Here is a 22,881-nt window from a genome sequence, read left to right as displayed (position 1 = left end):
ATGTAAACATTGTTATAATGAAACTCGAGATAAATATAATAAAATGTGGATTACACCAAAAGCTGCAGCAAGCATATTCATTGTTTCTCACCTCCTCCTAAAAAACGAGAAATGTGAAGGAACACAAAACTTTTTATTCATTTCTAAAAAATGAATTTATCAAAGAAAGACACTGCGCTGAACACCATTCCTAACACAATTAAATGATATTGAAAATGAAAGCTGCTTTACCTCTGCTCCTTTGCGTCACTGCTGTACTATCAGTATTCACCTGAAACGCAAATATCTGGGAGTGTCATTAACAACCAATAATGAAGCTCCGAAACCAGATCTCTACGTGTTTTGAGAGACAGCCCACTTTTTATTCAATTGGAGGCCGCCATTCATCCAAATTATAATTTACTTGATTGATAAAACCGTTATCCAATAGTTATACTGAAAGGGTAGACTTATTTTGCCTTTTTCATCTTACAGTAGTTCCTATCATTTAAGACAACTTTATGACGTGCAGTAGTGTCAAAAACAGGAAAACAGAAGCCCCCGTAAAACTCTATGGTGATAAGAAGCACAGGAGCTCCATGACGACAAACGAGGAAGAAGAGTTGAAATTAAAGGAGGGGTTTAGAAAATGATGGAAAGATAGCTAGGTCAATTGGGTCACTGGGAGGGGGCGTGGCAACACTCAGAGTGACAGCCCGCAGGTAAACAGGCCGGGCTACAGGGGGTAAGGAAAGAGGAATCGGAAGCAGCTGTCAGGCAGTAGCAGCGAAAGCCGCTGTGCTTTGACTGTTGGAGACGGAGATCTGTATGGTGCGAGGGTTTGGGGGGATTCAGTTGCAAGTGTATGGTAGGACGGCGAGCAGCAGGGAATAAGAGGCTGAAAGAAAATAGCGGCAGTGCGCGGAGGAGTCTGCCAGTCCGCGCCGCCGCCATGGAGCTAGAAAATATTGTGGCCAATACGGTACTTCTGAAGGCCCGGGAAGGTAAGAAACTCTACGGGGAGAGGGCCTTTGAGGATGGGATTCAGCAGGGGGCGCGAGGGCTGGCCGCCGTATACCGGAACCGGCACTTAAAACTCTTATTTTTTGTGCAATGTCTTCTATTGTAGTGCATCCCTTAACCCAGGGGACTGCTCAGTAACCTGTAAACTCGTTTAAAAATGAGGTGACAGGTGCAGCAGTTGTAAACGTGGCCACTAGATGAGAAGGTACAATACTCATGCAAATATATAGGTATAGCTTAAGTATGTGGGGTAAATCTTTGCTAGTTACAGCTGAAGTCAGTTCATGAATGTGCACTGCTTAGAGTTGTCACTCATGCATATGATGAATGCATGGAGTAGTAATGACAGAATTTTAAATTCCGTGACAGCCGGTAGGGTTTCGTATGCAAAAGTGGTATACAACAGAATAGTGACAGGTTAATCTGTTGTAGGAAGGAGCTCTCCAAGAAGTAATTAAGTATGCATGAGTATAGATGCTGCTGGTTAACCTGGAATTTCTGTGTACCTTTACGTTTTTCCTCCGTAATAAAGGTTCAGTTTAGTATGTACCTCCCCAATTCAAGAAATGTAGTGTTTATTCTGTAGATACTGTTTTATCCAGTCACATTTCTGGACCAAGTCTTATGACTTCATTATGTATGAGAAACGGGGATTGCTTCATATGATCATTCTACACATCTTCGAGTTAAAAGTAATGTTTGTGTATGTAGGCTGCAGAGACACGGAAACTTTGGTGTTGAAAGTGTCTTTAGTGTACACCTGAAAGGTTTAATGAACGAACATATTGGAACAGTGATAGCAACATTCCGAGTAAGCAGTAATGCAGTATTCGCTTCTAGCACTTAAGTTAATAAACGATATTGTTTTAGACATACATGTCAACTCTTCACATTTTTGTCCCATGTTTTGGTCTGTTTGTGTTAAAATGTGTGGTTTTCTGGCAAATCACTGAGGATTGCAGTAACTAAATAATGACTACATTTTAAGTTTCAGACTTCAGACTCTTCAGAAAGTGCATACATTTAATTCTAGTAACTTTCTACAGCAATATTTCACATCTCTCTAGTTTAGGCTTTGTCAGGATTTCTTGCTCCAAGCGGTAGAGAGGTATGGTTTTAGCCTGTGCATCTAGATTGGATACATCAATAAATATTGGTTTTACATTCTTGGGTAACCAGCTTGAGTGATGACCTATAAACCATTGTATGTCAGCTTTTTAAAGAACAAAGACGGGATAATCCTGGGTAAATAAACATTTTAAAATAATACAAAACTTATTAAAATCAGAAACAGGGAAGCATTTTAAAGTAATAATTAATACCTTAACTAAAGCATTGAGTTGAGCTTCAGTTTACCAAATTGTACATGTTTGTGTTCACATTGGTTGAATGCTGGGGCTTGTATCTTGATGTATACCTTAATTTTCTTTTTATTTGCGAATAATTTGAAACTTTGCCCAAGTACAAATTAACTTTTGTACCTTTTCCCCTTTCATTTGTTGTTACAGTTGTGGTTGCCTGTATCTAGTAATAAGTATTAGCTATTTTTATGAAATTGTCAGACTTCATTCTCTTTTAACAACTGTAAATTTAATAGAATTCATTGCATGTTTAAAGTAGTTGTTTGGGTTTTCAATATCTAACCCATAAGCTTTTTGAGGATAGCTGAACTTACTGCAAGATGTTTGAAGTGTTGGTAGATGTCTAGCAAACCAATTCAGTTTAGGTGCTGCTGGAACAAAAGTAAGCTTATCTAAGCATGGATGCAGTAAACTGACTTGCAGTTGTGTTGGAGCATCTGAGGTCACAAAGGCAGGCACACTACTTGTAAAAAGTAATTCTGATGAGAATGGTTTGTGTATGTATGCACACATGTAACATATCCTCCTCGACTTCTAACATGCTAGTTGCTTATAAGTTTGCATGATCTTCCTGTAGTTTTTAAAATTCTGGAGTTTTTAAGTTTAGTTTTATGTAATACTTTCTTGTTTTGTTTGGGCTGTTGTGGAAATATTTTAGTTGTATGTTATCTGAGTCAGTTTATTCTTTTATTTGAACTCACCCCACCCCATGCACAACAAGCAGATGCACTTTTTTGGTCATCCTCACTGTTTTCCCTATCCACCCCTCTTAGCCATGAGTACCTACAAATGGTGTTCTGCATCTGCACATTTTGGTTAAATGCAAAATCCTGTGCTTTTCAAGATGAGCCATGGCATGCTGTTTTTCAGATTAAAAAAAAAAAAAAAAATATATATATATATATATATATATATATATATATATATATATTTTTTTTTTTTAGTAGCTGTGTAAGAACTTTTTCTGACATTACCTGAGCAGGCTGCAAAAGTGTGTGTCTGTGTGACCTGATACAAATGAAAGTATTTTGTGTGTGTGAGAATGCATGTCGTATACAGCAGACGTAAACAACATGGTTATATATAACTGAAATAACTGATATTTGTGGTATGTAATGAAAATGTAACGTGTGTTATTTTATGTTCAGTAATTTGTAGATGTGTTTTTTGCCTATTTATGAATATTAAAGTTGAATATATTTAGGTTGCTGACATTTTGCAAATATTACAAATGCAGCCGGATGTGGCAGGTGTGTAAGAGTTGAAACCTCATTTATTCTTATTTCTTTAGTTCTATTAACTTATTGTACATTATTTGAAGAACAGCACACTTCCTTCTGGTGTGGTGGCACTAAAAAGTAGTGGTACTGTTTAGGATAGGTTTGTGGAGGGATGGTGCAATGCGAAAGAATTGTGAAACGGAGGACTGATTTAAGATGTTGTCTCATAGATGAGGTAGTGCAATCTGAGATGCTGTCAGTGCTCTTTGAACACAGTGTAGGCTGAACATACAGAGGCTACTGACTTAGTCTTGCTCTCATTAGTTTTGTTATTGCAGATCCAGTTAGGTTGCTCACGTTGTGGTATTTGGGACTTAATTTTTCTGTTTAATTTTTTTGAGCAGTCCCCAACATTAGTAGGGTGACAGTGCAAATTCAAGAGACCACACATTCATTGTTTAGAACAACCACAGAAAAATGTGTTAATAATGGGTCATTATTTATTGGCTCTAAGGAATTCTTGGACTGTTTTTTTTTTTTTTGCACATAGAGTCGGGGTGTCACTTCAACAGTGACAATCATCTAGAGCCAACATTTACGCTGTTGGTGGCTAGCCCTGCCGCAGTAATTTTTCCACACCACACACACATACCTATGGCCAACTTAGTGTCCAGTCCACCTACTGCATGTCTTTGGACTATGAGAGGAAACCAGAACACCCAGATGAAACCCACACAAACACAAGGATATCATGCAGACTCCAGCCCTGCTGAGGATCTAACCAGGAAACCTTGCTGTGAAGTGACAGCACTATCCTCTGCGCCACTGTGCCACACAATATGGTGGTCAGAACACTCTGTGTTATTGCAGAACATTGCTCATTATTTTGTAACTTGAGTTACTAGTTAGTTATTATCCATATCAGTGAAGGACAGTTACTGTTCTTTCAGCTGCACTGGGAGCCATGGATGGTTATTTACTGGATGTCTGTGTAGCTGTTATGTCTATTTTTGTTCCTACATTGCTGCCTTTTGTCTAAGGTGTTATGTTTTGCTATCTGCTTCCTTATTTGCTCCTCCTGGAGGAGGCTGTTTGGCAGACTCATGAGGCTTTAATTTTTCAGGGCTGCACTTGTTTTCTAACTACTTGTTTACTGCCCACCAAATATTTGATGTGTACTGATGTCTGTACTGTGGATGTTCGTTCCCTGTCAATCCACTTCACTGTGTTGTCTGTCTGCTGTAAACTCCACTACCCATCTTCCACTGGAAGGCTAGTAAGCAAACAGAAACCCATAACCCCATGCCCCAAGAGAAGAAAGCCTCCACCTCACCCCATGCACTGTTCCTTTGGCATGCAGACTGTCTGTCAAACCCAGATTATGGGTGTTACAGCCGTGAGCTTTCCATTTTTTTTACTATTGAGATAGTTTTATCTTGTTTAACTATCCTTAGCTTGGCATAGCAGTATAGATTAGAGGGTCAAGGCTTCTACTGTCATCCTATAGTCTGGGTTTCACTTGCTTGTTTTCCACTTACATCCAGTGCAAGTGTTGTTGGTGCACATTACACTCTTGGATGTGATGGATCATAATACATTTCTGGGGGTATTGCTGAGAAACGTAACTCGCAGGGAGAGGCAGTTTTATACTTGCTTAAGATTTTTGCCAGACTTGTTTATGCCTTTAAAAAATGGCCTTCTCACTGTGATACTCTAAAAGGCATAGTTGTATGAGATGTAGGATGATGTGTACCTCTTAGGTTTTCTGGTTGTTTTTCAGTATTTTTAGCTCTGATAAAATCATCTGATGTGGTAATTTGCTGCAGTAGCTCTTCTATTAATGTTATTAGTTAGTAACTAGACAGATAAATGGTAATGTTACATATACTTGCATTGATTGTTGAGTCTGTGTGTATCTATTTCATTTCATTCATTTCTTGTAACATCATTTTGTCCCTACTGGGAAGGGTGTGCTTTGAAGGAGATAGTTACATTTGTTGTGGTGTCTTTCGGCTTTTCCTGGTTAAGGGTCGCCACAGTGGAAATCCGGTCTGTTAATGATTGGTAGTTGATTTTTGCGTACCGAGTTACCAGCCCTGACGTACAACCTTCAACAAAGGTACGCCCATTCACACATGTCTCCGCGCAGAAGACGCTTTAGCTGAGAATCGAACCGGACAGCGTCTTACTGTGAGGCGACAATGCTACCGCAACACCTGGCACATTAATAATACTGGCTGCTAAAGTGGCTCTTGGACAAGTAGCTCCAAAATGGATGGCAACAGCAAAGCATGCTTAAGAAGGTATATAACTGGTGTAAGTGGCTAGATATATTTTGTCAAAGCTACATTTGCTGGTCTTTGCCTTGTGCTGTTCCTTTTCTAATCTGGATTTATGAATGACTGTTTTAACTGCCTGCTATTGGACTGTAGTGTTTAGTGTTACTGCTGATATCTTGATGTCCTCCCACTTTTGGCTCCCATCCCCTCACCATTCTCTATTCTCTTGTCCTTGTCTTCATATTAGTAGAGGCTTGTCAATTTGTCATTTTTTATGTTTTCTAATATAGATTTGTTATGTTCAAGATTTTTTTTGAACATCTGGAATATATAAATGATTTTTCCTCTTTCCTGTGTGTTTATCTGTGCTGTGTGTGTGTTTATCTGTGCTCTGTGTGTGTGTGTGTGTGTGTGTGTTTATCTGTGCTCTGTGTGTGTGGGTGTGTGTGTGTTTATCTGTGCTCTGTGTGTGTGGGTGTGTGTGTGTTTATCTGTGCTGTGTGTGTGTGTGTGTGTGTGTGTGTGTGTGTGTGTGGGTGTGTGTGTTTATCTGTGCTGTGTGTGTGTGTGTGTGTGTTTATTTATCTGTGCTGTGTGTGTGTTTATTTATCTGTGCTGTGTGTGTGTTTATTTATCTGTGCTGTGTGTGTGTTTATTTATCTGTGCTGTGTGTGTGTGTGTGTTTATTTATCTGTGCTGTGTGTGTGTGTGTGTTTATTTATCTGTGCTGTGTGTGTGTGTGTGTTTATTTATCTGTGCTGTGTGTGTGTGTGTGTTTATCTGTGCTGTGTGTGTGTGTGTGTGTTTATCTGTGCTGTGTGTGTGTGTGTTTATCTGTGCTGTGTGTGTGTGTGTGTTTATCTGTGCTGTGTGTGTGTGTGTGTGTTTATCTGTGCTGTGTGTGTGTGTGTGTTTATCTGTGCTGTGTGTGTGTGTTTATCTGTGCTGTGTGTGTGTGTTTATCTGTGCTGTGTGTGTGTGTTTATCTGTGCTGTGTGTGTGTGTGTTTATCTGTGCTGTGTGTGTGTGTGTTTATCTGTGCTGTGTGTGTGTGTGTGTTTATCTGTGCTGTGTGTGTGTGTTTATCTGTGCTGTGTGTGTGTGTGTGTGTGTGTTTATCTGTGCTGTGTGTGTGTGTTTATCTGTGCTGTGTGTGTGTGTTTATCTGTGCTGTGTGTGTGTGTGTGTTTATCTGTGCTGTGTGTGTGTGTGTGTTTATCTGTGCTGTGTGTGTGTGTGTGTTTATCTGTGCTGTGTGTGTGTGTGTGTTTATCTGTGCTGTGTGTGTGTGTGTGTTTATCTGTGCTGTGTGTGTGTGTGTGTGTTTATCTGTGCTGTGTGTGTGTGTGTGTGTGTTTATCTGTGCTGTGTGTGTGTGTGTTTATCTGTGCTGTGTGCGGTGTGTGTGTGTTTTTATCTGTGCTGTGTGCGGTGTGTGTGTGTTTTTATCTGTGCTGTGTGCGGTGTGTGTGTGTTTTTATCTGTGCTGTGTGTGTGTGTGTGTTTATCTGTGCTGTGTGTGTGTGTGTTTATCTGTGCTGTGTGTGTGTGTGTTTATCTGTGCTGTGTGTGTGTGTTTATCTGTGCTGTGTGTGTGTGTTTATCTGTGCTGTGTGTGTGTGTTTATCTGTGCTGTGTGTGTGTGTGTGTTTATCTGTGCTGTGTGTGTGTGTGTGTTTATCTGTGCTGTGTGTGTGTGTGTGTTTATCTGTGCTGTGTGTGTGTGTTTATCTGTGCTGTGTGTGTGTGTGTGTGTTTATCTGTGCTGTGTGTGTGTGTGTGTGTGTGTGTGTGTGTGTGTTTATCTGTGCTGTGTGTGTGTGTGTGTTTATCTGTGCTGTGTGTGTGTGTGTGTTTATCTGTGCTGTGTGTGTGTGTGTTTATCTGTGCTGTGTGTGTGTGTGTGTTTATCTGTGCTGTGTGTGTGTGTGTGTTTATCTGTGCTGTGTGTGTGTGTTTATCTGTGCTGTGTGTGTGTGTTTATCTGTGCTGTGTGTGTGTGTGTGTTTATCTGTGCTGTGTGTGTGTGTGTTTATCTGTGCTGTGTGTGTGTGTGTTTATCTGTGCTGTGTGTGTGTGTGTTTATCTGTGCTGTGTGTGTGTGTGTTTATCTGTGCTGTGTGTGTGTGTGTGTGTGTTTATCTGTGCTGTGTGTGTGTGTGTGTTTATCTGTGCTGTGTGTGTGTGTGTTCATCTGTGCTGTGTGTGTGTGTGTTTATCTGTGCTGTGTGTGTGTGTGTTTATCTGTGCTGTGTGTGTGTGTGTGTTTATCTGTGCTGTGTGTGTGTGTGTGTTTATCTGTGCTGTGTGTGTGTGTGTGTGTGTGTTTATCTGTGCTGTGTGTGTGTGTTTATCTGTGCTGTGTGTGTGTGTTTTTATCTGTGCTGTGTGCGGTGTGTGTGTGTTTTTATCTGTGCTGTGTGCGGTGTGTGTGTGTTTTTATCTGTGCTGTGTGTGTGTGTGTGTGTGTGTGTGTGTGTGTGTGTGTGTGTGAGTTAAAAACATCCTGGTTGTTTATATTTTAAATGTACATACTGTCTTCCACTGTTTTGTGTCACATGGAGTAGTATGGATTACTGGAAATGGCCAGCTATTTCCTGACCAAGTCTTTATGTGCCAAAAACAAGTGGAAAAAGTGGTAGAGGAGATTTCAAGAAAAAAGGAGTTGAATGACTGTTGTGTCCTACTCTGATACAGTTCCATTCCATTCTGCCTCTAGTAAGCACAGGTGTCTTTCTGTTGTCCATTAGTTTCTAATGCTTCATAGAGAACCCTGACAGGACAGTGTCATTGCAGACTGTCACAGGAAGCTTTTGCATGAGTGGACAGGGCTGTTTCTGAACCATAACTTCAGTTAGTTCCGTTTGTATCCTTTGGAAAATGTATGGCTGCTGAAATAGAATGGTCTTGATCGCAAACAGACATTTTCTGCTGATACTGTACTGTGAGAAGACTTTTAAAAAAGAGAATGTTAAATGTTTGTGCAGCTTATTCTGAGCTTTTAGTATGGCAAGTTTAAAAAAAGGTAAAACTTTCCAGTTCTATTTAATACTTTGGCAGTATCACCTGCCCTAGAGTTAGAGCACCTTGTCAATTTCAGTAGGTTATTTAATGCCTTGTAGAAGGAAGAAGTCTACTAGAAGAACATGCAGGTTGTGGGATTGGCACTAACAATCTATGGCTTTACTGACTTAGTAGAGGGCAACAAAATGAACTGTTTACTTAACATAACTGATTAAGCTAATGATTGATAATAATGTTTATTTAACAAAACATTTGTAATGGTGACAAATCAAGGTTTAAGCAATTTATAATGGCTTCTGAATTGAAGACCTCAAAATGCTTCAGTTAAGTATATCCGACACTGATACAGTTTGGAGAGTTCGCAGTCTTGTCCAGGTATATTACGTTTTGGAGAGTTCGCAGTCTTGTCCAGGTATATTACGTTTGGGAAACTTACATACTGAGCATTTCTTTCAGGTTATATTTGAATTTCTCTACGTTTTGTTCTGGTAGCAAGATCTGAATGAAATGTGCCATTTGGTGTAATGGAGAAGTTGACACAGGAGGCACTGAGGATGTCTAACACTTGTTAGGAGACCAGAGAATAATGACTTGAACAGAGGTTAGTAAATTCCACATTTTTGTTTGGAACAAGCCAAGACAGGAAGTATCCTGTTTGAAATATGTTGTTATATTGGTTGTAGCTGGTCATGTGATTGAGTACAAAACAGAAAGCTGTAGACACAAGGGTCAAAGTTCAATTTTTTTTTTTTTTTTTTTTAAGTGGCTGACAAACAGGGCTAATTTCTGGAAAAAGTGTACTGGCTCCACATGTTTTCTTTTGTTTAGCATAGTTGATACACTTCAAAATAACATTAGATGTGCAACCACTTGTATGTAGCTTTTCTTGTCTTGTTTGTGGCATACCTATCAACTGATCAGATTTTCGCAGAACGTCCAGATTTTTGTCTCTTATTTTAGCTCTGTTCCTCATAAAATTTTCAGTTTTCTGGCATATCCATGAGGATTCAAGTTACTGAATAATGACATTCAGAAGTCATAGCCTTCAGAAAATGCATGCTAGTACAAACCCTGCTATTCTAGTAATTTTCTAAGTCTATAAGACCAATATTTAAAAGCTGTCCCTATATTTGGGCCTTTGTCCCCCCCTGATTATTTTAGGTTTTATTCAGATTTCTTGAGCTAATGGTATGGCTTGTGGTTAAACAAACGTCTGCATTTTAATCCATGTTCCATGTCATGGGGTAAGGATATGATGTATTAACTTGGTTTTAGATGGTGTAGCATATTGTTGTCCATTTATGTAGTTTTGCAATGAATATAATTCTCCAAAATAAGAAACTAAAAATAAAATCTTTTTGCAGCAGCACATAGACTGTGTATGCAAGGGTTTGTGTGACTGGCTAGTGAAAAAAAAAACAAAATTAAAGCAGAAATGACTGAAAAAAAGGATCTGTACCCTCCCTAACAAATATAGCTCTTTTAAAGGTCTTAGTGGTGCACACACACACACACACAAAGGGTCACCCCCCCCTTGGTTTGTCTAGTGTGTGTCTCACTCTCTCTCTCCCATTGCGAATTTCTCTCTCTCTCTCCCATTGCGAATTTCTGAATAACTATGTTTTTGCCAAATCGGTTGTTGATTCCCATATTTGTTAATGTCATGGCAGGCATACACTTCATCAGCCACCTTTGAGTCATTTTACCTTCTGTTTTCAAATTGTGCCACTTGGCTTTGTATAGTTTATTTAAGCTGTTTCTCTCCTAACTAAAATAACTGAAAGTGTCACTATGTCACCTGTTCCTCGTAAGTTATGAATGTTGTGTTATTTTTCTCATTCTGTCTCTTCTGGTATAGATTGAACTGTTCCAAAAGAAAGGAACCAAAAAAGTACCCAATAAATGAGACAGAATTAAATTGGTTTCTGTGCACAGATGACATATAAGAGTCTCCAGAAATATGCATAGTTCTCAAAACTACAGCTTTATCTGTGGTAGTGGCATCTGCCTAATGGTATTTCATTGTTGGCTGGGGATCTTTCTTGCAGTGTCTATAGCTCCTTCCCAGGTGCTTAGGTTTTATCCTAGATGCCAAAACCATCTTATAACTGGTGAACCTTCAGATTGTGTGTGTGTGTGTGTGTGTGTGTGTGTGTGTGTGTGTGTGTGTGTGAGCAAATACGCATCCTATGTCAGAATGACATCTCATCTAGCATTAGCATCTTGCTTGAACTCCTTGTGTGCCAGGATAAGCTTGGGCTTCCTTGCAACCCTGAATTAGAGAAATGAGTACTGAAGAGTGAATGAGATGAGTGAATAAAACTTATTTTGTTTCCTAACGGTTTCTCTAATGTAAACACCCATCTTCTGTTTTGGATTTTGTTGAAAAAAGTAGTTCCACTGCATATTTTACCTCTTCCTCAACAACTGTTTTGCACTGTACTTTGTGTTTAAATCTCATCTGTCATTCATCTGACCCTGATATAGCACTATTGTTGCTTGTATGTCAACTCTGTTCTAGATTTTCCTTCCAGCAACATGTAAGCAATTTGTTTGCTGTGTTAGTTAACATCAACATTTGTAGACTTGCATAATTTTTCTTGTTCAGAAACACTTTTTGGGTTATTGTATGACTTGATCTTGAAGCTTGTTTGGCATTTCTGTGAAAATACTGATGTTTTTTAATGTAAAACTGTGTTGACAGGTGAGAATCACTTGGCTACCCAATCTGCCCACCCACAACCAATTGATAAACTGCCATTGCATGCTAACTTAGTTTACTTTCCTTTATTTCTCTTTTAAGTCTTGCATCTGTCTATGACATCTTTCATTTCTGTTCTATTTCTGACTCTTGTCACCTTGCTCTTTCTTAAATGCATTTCTTACACACCACAGTGCACTGTAATAATGCAGTGTACAGCTGCATCATTTATAGCTCCTGACTTCCATCTCCTAAAGGTGGTACGCTATTTTTCATAATGTGGAACAAATGGACAACATGTGAAACTACATGCGGCTTTCTAAGAATGTCAACTAAAATGTGATATTTATATTTTGTAAAAACTTATTTTGAGTTAATATGATTCAGCATTATTTACTGTAGATATCCATTAAAACATCTTAACACTGTGTGTGATAAACCTTTTGATGTGGAGTTATGGATAAACTAGACCTTTTAAGACTCAACATAAGGAGGGTTTCTCATAATGAGGTACGCTTGAGGGGTATGGTGTTGTATCTGAATTGTCACTCACTTTTTTTTTTTTTTCAGATTTTGCCCTTTGTTTTTAAGTAGTTGTATTTGAAAGGTGTTTGGCCTCATTTCCTAGTCTGAGTTTATATTCTGCATCCTTTGTCCTTTTAGTTTCTCAGGGGTTCCTTTAATATTTCACTTATATATAGTTTCTTTAGAAGACTCTTTGGAAAGTAGCATTGTTGTATATTTGTAGAGATTATGTCTAACCATTTTGACTGTACAGGAAGGAGAATTCTTTCTTAAAAAGTCTGCCTGTGCTCTCCAGGATCCTTTGAGAGTGTTTTCTTAACATTTTCACAGTTTTCCCACCTTTCTGTTTTCCTCATTAGGTGAGATTTGGTATTATGTAGCCAGCCTGCAGCTCATGGTGCTACCTTAAGACCCACTCTCATACTGCTTAGTTTTCTGCATACTGTTATTGTGTACTAACTGTGCAGGTATTCTATTATCTAGGTAGTACAGTATTTACAACCCTATACTGGTTTACTGCTTTGGTACTTGTTCTTGTATGATTTATTTGACACAATCTTTCTTCTGCACATCTTTGGATATTAAGTGTCTCTTCCTCTGGGCGAGTTTCTATTACTACTCATCTGTAGAGGTCGTGGTAACTGGTCTGCAGTTTATTATCTTTGTTTTTTTTTTTTTTTTTTTTTTTTTTTGTCCGCTCTGACTCATTGCCATGCCTTTTTATTTGCAGAGAGCTCATGAACATTACCAGGGTGAAATATTGTTTTCTCGCCTTGCTTTATTTATATTTATTTTATAAACATTGTTTTAGGTTACCCTTTTGTATGAGAGGGCTTAGTTCAGCCTTTTCCTAGCATTCTCTTTGAATGCTCTCACTAAACTTTTTTATTATGGTCGGATAACACTTGTGTCTTTGTTTCCTAATGTCAAAGGAAAATCTTCAAAGACCAATACATGTAAGGTTAAGTTAAGGCACCTTTAATTTAATTGCAGCAAGGAGACAAAAACATGCAAATACAAGGATTTGTCTAACTACTAACAGGAAGTATGTTCATTCTTACACTATTTTACAAGACATGGCCTTCTAAGCTGACCTAATCAAACACAACTTTCAGTATTGTTCTACAGCAGATGTTACTCAGATTTTCTGCTGACATGACTAGATTTGTGAGAAACTTTTGAGAAAAACAACCTGGCCTTGGTGACCATTAATCCGTTTACAAGCGTCTATTGTACAGTGTTACATTTCAAGGTACTTTTCTAATTCAGATACAAGCAAATGCTGATTGCAGTTCATATTTTCAAGCAGGCTTTGTACTAATTATCTGTAACTTCTACAGCTATGTATTTTCTCATGGCACAGCGGAACTTCTTGTCTAAGTTTCATACAAGTAGTATTGTTCTATTCATTATTTTCCTAACGCAAGCAGAAATCACCTGCTTCTCAGTAAATTTCCAAGGCACAAGCAAGATTTTAGCTAACAATACAAGGACAGAAAGCAACTGCAGTTTGTACAGATTTATGCAGTATGAAATAGAATAAATGTGTTAACCCTTTTCAAGCTCTAAATGCACTTAGCATATTGCTAATACACACAATAATACATATTTTTCTAACATTTCCCCCTATTAATACTTTTATTCTACTTTCAAAATAAGCATAAACAGTTTGTTTTCTTCTCCTAACCTCTTCCACTCAGGATTTGCAGTTAAGAGAGTCATTAGTTTAAACTTATGAAAGCATTTTAGTCTTTTAACAGTTCTTCAAACTCGGTACTTTGATATAAGGTTTCAGAAACTGAAATGTATATAAGGTCTTTAATCAGTCTTTTCATGCAGGGGATACCACAACAAACGCATACTCCCAGTAGGAGCATACCTACACAAATGGCAATCAGGATGTTCATTAGGATGGTACCCCACTCCCCAAACCATTTCTGGAAAAAGTCCGTCAGTGGGTTTGGGCCTGGTTTGGTCATGGCCGACACTTGCTGAATTGCCTCAAGACGATTGTCTATCTTGTGTTTATGGTCAGGAATATATGAACAGCATTCTTCTTAGATTAAAGCGCACATACCACCTCTCGCCACTAGGGTGAAGTCGAGAGCCATGTGGTTTTGGAGCACTACAGTTCTCATAGCATTCAGTTCATCAGTCACCAATTCAATAGCAGAAAAAGTTGCGTTGCTCATTACTTTGAGAAATTTTGACAGTTTTCTCGGCTCCCAGATCGATTTCACTGCTCCATATGCTGGTAATATGCCTGCCCACGATATAACGCTATCACTCGAGTCCATGTGTGTCGGTCCTTTCCTAGAGAGTGATGGTCTTTCCAACGCGCATCGGTTTGTCCCACTGGATTTACAGGTTTCTTGACGACTTCTCGGACATTTCGAATTTTCCCATGATGCAAAACTGCAGTGTGTCATATGGCCGGAACCAGGCAACCCAAAAAACAACTGCCGGACCAATTCTCAGGTAACCATTTGTATGCCTTTCTGCCACACACAAAATAACAGTCCTCTACTTTAGTAGTAACCTTGCTATGAATATACACTCGCCCTGCATGAAACATTTTTCTATCAATTGTAGACAGCTGTTTATAAATAACAGAATTATGTTTTACTTCGTGTTTTGTGCATCAATCCAAGAAGTTAATCGTAGTTTGTATTACAATAAAGATCTACATTGTTACCTTTAGTGTAACATTTATAAGGAACAGTCACATTGCAATTGCTCCAACCCACCTGAACAGTATAATTTTTATAAAAACACACAGTTCCCTTTTGTGGAACAGAGAAGTGCAATGCTACTTTATCTTGTGCTGTAATGGTTGAGGTATCATAAATCAAGTTTTCCCAGGTCTCATTGACCCCTAGGGGCACTGTAGTCACTAAGCATTAATAGGAACAGTTCTCATGCTCAACAGTGCCAGGGGTAGACAGTACATCCAGTTTCTCTGTGTTTCTGTCATTAATTTTCTTAGCTTACTCTTTAAAATCCCATTATGCCTCTCTACTAGCCCTGCTGATTGAGGGTGATACGCACAATGATTTTTTAGGGAAATACCAAAATGTCTACTTAACTGCTGTATGGTCTGATTCACGAAGTGTGTGCCGTTGTCACCGTAGATCCTTTCCGGAATGCCGAATCTAGGGATGATTTCTTTAACAAGACCTTTGGCCACAGTCATAGCATCTGGATTTTTAGTTGGAAAGGCTTTCACCCATCTGGAAAACATATCTACAATGACAAGACAATGCTTCTTATTTTCACATTTATTCAACTCTATGAAATCCATACAGATAGTATGAAACGGATACGGTGGTGTAGGGAAACTCCCTTGCTTGGGCTTTAACGCCCCTTGTGCATGATGTTTATTACAGATGTGGCATAACGAACAAAATTTTTTAGAGTAATTTGTAAATCCATACGTCGTGAACACTTGGTTCACCAGCTGTACCATCCCCCCTGTTGAGACATAGCACTGCCCATGGCTCAACAAAGCTGCATATCTAAACAAATTAGACGGCAGTATCGGTTTTCCTTCTTTACAGATGTACAGCCCCTTTTCGAGAATTGCTCCTCGTTTTACCCATCTTTGTTTTTCAGTTTGCGTAGTAAGTGTTTGCATTGTCTTTATCATTTCTAAGTCTAAAATCTCAGAGGGTTGTAGTTCCTCATTCAAAAGAAATACTTCTGAAGCTGCCTGCTTTGCAGCTGTATCAGCTCTCGCATTACCTTTTGAAATCCTGTCCTGTTGCTTGGTATGAGCTGTGCATTTACAAATAGCTACTTTCTGAGGTAACTGAATAGATTCTAAAAGATCTAAAATAAACTGTGCATGATTGATTGGTTTGCCACTAGATGTTATTATTCCTCGATTTTTCCACTGCTGCACAAAAACATGTACAGTAGAAAAAGCATACTGACTGTCAGTAAAAATGTTCACACATTTACCCTTTGCTAAGGTACATGCCCGTGTCAAGGCAATCAATTCTGCTGCCTGTGCAGATAAACTGTGTGGTAAATATTTCGCTTCTATAATGTCTGTGTCAGAAACTACTGCATATCCTACTAGGTTCTGTCCTGCAGGACCCCTTTTGCATGAGCCATCCACATAGTATGTCACCTCAGCGTCATCCAAGGGAACATCCGTAAGATGGCAGTGTCTTTTGCTCAATCACCTGCAGGCAGCTGTGTGGTGTGCCATCTGCAGGGGTTGGGAGCAAGGTAGAAGGGTTCAAAGTCCGTACATCATTCAATTGTCATATGAGGTTGGTTCAACAGTATAGTCATACAGGAAAGATGCCTAGCAGGGGAAAGATATGCTACCTTCTCTTGCAGTAAAATCGCGACTGCATGAGGCACTCTCAATGTGAGAGGGTGGAACAACACTAGTGAAGCTGAAGCCTGTACTGCCATTGCAGCTGGAACTACTGCTTGTACACAGTGAGGTAAAGACCGTGCCACTGGGTCCAGTTGTGATGAATAATAAGCAATAGGGCGTTGCTTGTCCCCATGCTGCTGTGTTAACACTGATGTCATATAACCTTGCGTACAATCTACAGTTTGGAAAAAACGTTTATGATAGTTTAGTAATCCCAAAACTAATGAGGACGCTATTAACTGTTTCAGTTTGCAGAAAGCAGAGTCTGCTTCTGGTGTCCATTGTAACAAATCCTGTGCTGCCATAGGCTTTTTATAAATCAGGTTAGTCAACAGTGCAGATTCCAAGGCATAGTTTGGAATCCAACTCCGACAAAAATTAGTCGTACCCAGGAAGGACATCATTTCCTTCTTGGTAGTGGGTTTTGGTGCTTGCAAAATCGCTATTTTTCTGTCCTCATCTAATGTCCTACCTTCCTTGGATATCACGTATCCTAGGTATTTAACTTGTTTTTTCCAAAGCTGCAGTTTATTTTTGTTTACTTTATATCCTTCAGTGGCTAAAAATTGTAATAGCGCTATGGTATCTTCTTTACAATCTTGCTGGGTGGGGGACGCCAGCAGGATATCATCAACATAAAGCAAAATCTGACTACCTCTTGGTGGGGTAAATCCCACCAAGTTGCTTGCCATTTCTTCTGAGAATATTGTTGGACTTTCACAATACCTCCTATGGTAGTCACGTATATGTATACCTTTTCCCCTGAAATGTGAATGCAAACCAATGCTGACTGTCAGGGTGTATCTGTATCGAAAAGAACGCATTGCTGATATCTACCACAGAAAATATTTCTGTTGAGGTTTTAAATCATTCAACAGGGTGTGTGGGTCTGGCACCGTAGGTGCCTTTGGTATTACTGCGTCATTTACAGCTTGTAAATCTTGGACCATACACCACTCTCCATTCGCTTTCTTAACAGGAAATAAGGGTGTGTTACATGGTGAATCAGGAGATTCCACCAGCACCCCTTCCTTAAGTATAGGTTTGATTCCTACCTCTGCATCTTTTCTTAAGGGATACTGTCTCTTTTGTGGTCTTAAATGCTGACTTTGGCGTAATAGTAACTGGTCCTGCTGTACGAAAAAGTCCTACATCTGATTTTCCTGTTGACCAGAGATTTTCTGGTATATTCTGTAAGGCATTCTCTTCCTCCTTCAATAGGAGTGCTAATCAGCTGTCCTTGCTAGACTGCAAGTGTACAGCTGGGTTGGGTCTGAGTTATCCAATTCAGCTTCTGCATTTGTATTCCCTGTTCTGACAGTTCTAACTCTGTCTGTTTTTCCCATCTCGTTACTTTTTCTCCTAAGTCTACCCATTTTACATTCTTGTCCTTAGTTAAGCTAACGTGGTAATTGATTTAGATTTATAGAGTGCAAAATACTCCTGGGGCAATGAACAGCTGGCTACACTGTTCCCTTCTGTGTCCCAGTACAGATTACGTAATATCAATCTGTTTGCACAATTTTCAAACAATTCTTGCTCATATTCCTTATCAGGTCCTGGTGTATTACAATAATACAGAGTACAGTGCAACAAATGCTGTTTATCAATGTCGAGGAAGGGGAACTTGCTGATGGCTACGTTCAAAAACTCTTCTGTCACCGCCCCTGGACCAGTCGTAACCAAGTCCGGGCTGTACCAATAAAACATTTCACCCTCCGATTGCACTGCAAAGGTATCAATTTGTCGCTGTGCTTCCATACCATGCATAGTCGGAACTACTGCTATACCAAATAGCTGCATAAGGTCTCTGCCCAAGAGGTTTACTGGGCATTTTGCAGATACAACAATTTTACTTAATCACAATATTATGGGAGAGGGGCTCCCGATACAGCTGTCCATTAGCTGCTTTCACTAATATGTAATCAGGTGAGACTGAATTCTCTGGCAGTTTGGAGGGATGTACCAGGGTCCGTGATGCCCCTGAGTCACACAAGAATCTGACTTCCCTCCCTTCTACCAGGAGTGTAACTTCTGGTTCCGTGTCTGCTAAATAGAGCTCTAAGCTCAATAAAGCCAAATCTAATATTTCATTTTCTTCACTATCCGTGACTTCTTGCACTTCCTCTATTTGTTCCTCTCTGTCACATTCTCCTCTCCCTCTATTACATATTCATTTGTCCTTTCTCTGCTATCCCCTTCTAGTGATTCCTGACTGTCATATAGTCAGTCCTCACCCTCCTTATCCTCCATGGTTGCCTTCTTGTTTTTCTTGCAATACCTTGCCAAGTGTCCCTTCTTAGCGCATTTAAAACATTCACCCCTTTTCTTTCGCCCTTCAAAGTCGTCTGATTGTTGATCAGATTGTTTTGTTTCCCTGGGCATTTCTCTTGCCCTTTTTCCCCAGACTGTACTACATATACTTCTGCTCCATCTTTTCTTTTTGCTATTAAAATGCCTTTCGGCATGCCTCGCATATTCAAGCAATGACTGTAACCTGCTTGTACGATGATCTACCATGTGTTTTGTAATAAAACTGCTTATGGGTGCGATACTGCCTTTCAAAAATGCATTCTTTAACTGCTGCTTGTATGGGGAATTGTGTGCCTGATCTTCAGGAACCTGCATTCCACAATGGTTATTAAAACATTCTAATAGTCTGGCATAATATCGGTCAATAGCTTCACCTTCCTGTTGGATGCATTGATTAATGCAAGTCCAGTCTGCCCTAGGCTTCCATTTCTCAGAGATTCGGTCTGTAAGACCTTTCACTCTGTTTAACTCTGCGCTGCTATGTGGGAGGGGCCTGAGTGCAACGTCACGGGGATTCCAGTCGCCACTAATCATGTGCCAATCTGGTCCCACAATTTGTCTGACTACTTTTTCTACCTCTTCTCCGTTTAAATTATAACTCAGCCTCATTCCTTGCAAATCTTTTAAGAACTTTCTAAAATTAACTTTTGGATGGGAAATTCCCTCAATGGCTTTCCGGATGTCTTCCGGAGTCCAGGGTCTATACACTAGAATAGTTGGGTCCTGACCTTCTTGCCCTGCCTGAGGATTAGGCACTTCTATAAGTGGGCATATTTCTTCTTCACTCATAAATCATGAATTTCGTGAATTTATACCCATTTGATGTAACTCAATGTCCACTCTTGAATTTCCTGCCCGTGTTCAAGACCTGGTCTCGACGGGATCTCTAATATAATAAACGGTTTCGCTTTTGTAGTGTCTCTACTTACAGTGACAGCAGGATATCGCAGGGGTGGACTAACTTGTTCACTTGCCTCATATTCTGGTAAGGGAGATGGGAGGGGCTGACGCTATTACTAAGTTATTGTCCTCCTTATCTAAAAACATTGCTTTTGAATCATTACTCTTTTGTTCCCTTCGGTTTGCTTCCTCAATCCACCTGTATGCCTGAGGATTTCCTAATTGATGTTGCTTTTTTACCCGACCTCTAGAATCGGTTTTAAACTGTTTGACAAGTTTGACAAGTGAGGATTTTTCTAATTTACCATCAAATTCATACTTATTAACCCATTTTGAGTAGTATTTAATATTATCAGCACGCTGTGACTGCATGTATTTCGCGTCTTCGGTTAACGGTGGATTTTGGGACCTTTTTGTACAATTATTACCCATTTTGTCCTACCCTTTTAATCATTACGTAACTCCTTATTTTTAACGTGGTACCGCAGATGTTTTTATAGTCTCTTCAGAATGACTGCCTACCTGCTCTGTTTCCCTGATCTATGACAAGACCATAATCTCTCTCTCCCTGACTTATAAATAAAGTCTTAACAGAACAAATACAAATCTAGTCCCTGATCTAAAACAGAAAAAGAAGGTAGATTCACCTTACCTGAGCCTTCGTGATTGATCACCTGGTTCGAGTAAACCCGTCCTTCAGTCGCAGATCAGAAAGTGGCTGGCCTCTTTTGTACGACAATTCAGCCGGAGGACTTTTCGAGTAAGAAGAACCAATGCGGTTTCTTCCCCGTACGGTTTCAAGCCACCTGGCCTGTCTGATCCGAGGCGAAGTGATGGTTTCTGGTCCGAAGGACCAATCTGTCAAAGGAAAAAACTTCAAAGACCAATACACGTAAGGTTCAGTTAAGGCACCTTTAATTTACTTGCAGCAAGGAGACAAAAACATGCAAATACAAGGATTTGTCTAACTACTAACAGGAAGAATGTTCATTCTTGTACTATTTTACAAGACATGGCCTTCTAAGCTGACGTAATCAAACACAACTTTCAGTATTGTTCTACAGCAGATGTTACTCAGATTTTCTGCTGATATGACTAGATTTGTGAGAAACAACCTGGCCTTGGTGACCATTAATCCATTTACAAGCGTCTATTGTACAGTGTTACATTTCAAGGTACTTTTCTAATTCAGATGCAAGCAAATGCTGATTGCAGTTCATAATTTCAAGCAGGCTTGGTACTAATTATCTGTAACTTCTACAGTTGTGTATTTTCTCATGGCACAGCGGAACTTCTTGTCTAAGTTTCATACAAGTAGTATTGTTCTATTCATTATTTTCCTAACACAAGCAGAAATCACCTGCTTCTCAGTAAATTTCCAAGGCACAAGCAAGACTTTAGCTAACAATACAAGGTCAGAAAGCAACTGCAGTTTGTACAGATTTATGCAGTATGAAATGGAATAAATGTGTTAACCCTTTTCAAGCTCTAAATGCACTAAGCATATTGGTAATACACACATTTAATACATATTTTTCTAACACCTAATGTAGGTACTTAACTGGTTATTTTATCTATTATGTGACTGTTTTTACTATTATCTCTTTACTTTTCTGATTGCTTGCCCTTTCTATAGATCACTGTGTATATTGTACCTAAACAGCCACTATAGTCAGAGAGCATGTGCATGTAAGTTAGTGAGCGTGTGAGACCAGTCCCATTTTGTGCACTCATTCAATGTGAGTGCTAACTTGAATGGAGATGCACATGTGATTGTGTTGCAAGTAATGATTTTGTCAGTAAGCATATAAAGTTTGAAGTATATGATGTCCTTCAAGGATGCATCTGCAGTCCTAACAAATGGGTTGTCCTGGCCTCAGGCAGCCCTTCGGTCGGCCGGATTCCAAAGTCTGGGTCTGGCCTTGGCTGATGTCGCACTTCACCCGACGTCATAGCTGCAGTTCTTCGGGTATAAAGGTATCAGCCGACGCCATTTTCCTCAGTCTTTCTTGCCGCGTGGCCCCCGAAGCAGAAGCTGTTCGCAAGTGCCGGTCGGTCAGAACCAGAGATTGCTACTACCGAAGACTTCTAAAAAGCTAAGTACCCCGTTGGGGACTCTTTCTTGCCTCAGCCGATGTCAGAAAAAGTGAATAACTGTTTAACTTGTGGGAAACAAATACCTCATAAAGATTTCCACTCTTACTGCCTACCTTGTTTAGGCCCAGACCACGACGTAGCAGCTTGTCTAGCCTGTGCTTCCTTCAACCGACGAACACTTAGACGTCGGTCGGAGTTTGCAGAGGAGTTTTTCGGCTCCGCTTTTGCTTATATCATGCCGTCGGAGACTCCGACTTCACATATAGCTAAAAAGCGTAAGGAAAAGGGCCGACACTCGCGGTCCGCGGTTTCGGCCGAAACCGCGGCTAAGCCTACCGTGAGTGTCTCTGTTTCGGCTGAAGCCAAGTCCGCGGTTCTTCCTTCGGCCGAAAGCATGCCTCCTTCTACCGAGGCCTCTTCCAGCTTGGCTGAATCTGCTACTGAAAATCTACCTGCTCTTACTGTTTCTCAGGATTTATCAGATACTATCCCCTTAGATGTATCTACTCCTGCACGTGGAGCTGCTAGGCCCCCTGCATCCATGTCAATTGAGGCTTTTGCCAGGGCTAAAGCAGCTAAATCTTCAAAGGCCGTGCCTGCTAAAGCCCCCTCTCACAGGCCTAGCTCTAGTGCTCAAATGCTTAGTCTAGCAGAGGATCTCATTTCTATGATCAGGGGAACCCAGTCTCACCCTGACAGGGCCTCTCACCCACCTCCAGAGAAGAGGCTTAGAGCAGAGCCCCCTGAGCCAGTTTCTTCAGATTATTCCTCTGATGATTCAGAAAATACAAATCCTCCAGAGGGCCCTTATTCTCCATATGAGGACTCTGATGCAGAGGATTCCTTACCTTCTGCCTCTCCTCCTGAGGAATTTTCTTTTGGGGAAACCTTGCATGCTATGAGGGAACAATTTCAATGGCAGGGCCAGGATTTTCAGACTCTAGGAAAAGGCTTAGGACCTTTCTGCATTTACCACAGCATAGGCCTTTAGCTATTCCTCCAGTACTTACAGTTGTGGATGATGCATTTAATGATGCTTGTACTGCCCCTGACTCACTGCCTCCGGCCC

The 22,881-nt window shown here is 40.0% G+C and overlaps 1 protein-coding gene across 2 annotated transcripts in view; it reads left to right on the top strand.

Annotated features, from left to right (window-relative positions):
• Positions 1 to 694: 694 nt before the first annotated feature.
• The window catches only part of GRK6 (G protein-coupled receptor kinase 6), a 1,979,509-nt gene continuing 1,957,322 nt past the window's right edge, over positions 695 to 22,881 (top strand). The window contains exon 1 of one of the 2 annotated variants that reach the window (XM_044069324.1): positions 695 to 983. In XM_044069324.1, coding sequence (XP_043925259.1) covers positions 845 to 983 — 139 coding nt within the window. In that variant the 5' untranslated portion in view covers positions 695 to 844. The remainder of the gene's footprint in view (positions 984 to 22,881) is intronic. The other variant, XM_044069323.1, reaches the window with a different exon arrangement.

The sequence above is a fragment of the Protopterus annectens genome, chromosome 4.part0 (assembly GCF_019279795.1).
Source record: "Protopterus annectens isolate FY-2018-M chromosome 4.part0, PAN1.0, whole genome shotgun sequence".
Lineage (NCBI taxonomy): Eukaryota > Metazoa > Chordata > Ceratodontiformes > Protopteridae > Protopterus > Protopterus annectens.
Note: the sequence above shows the minus strand (reverse complement) of the source record. Positions and strands in the feature narration are given on the sequence as shown.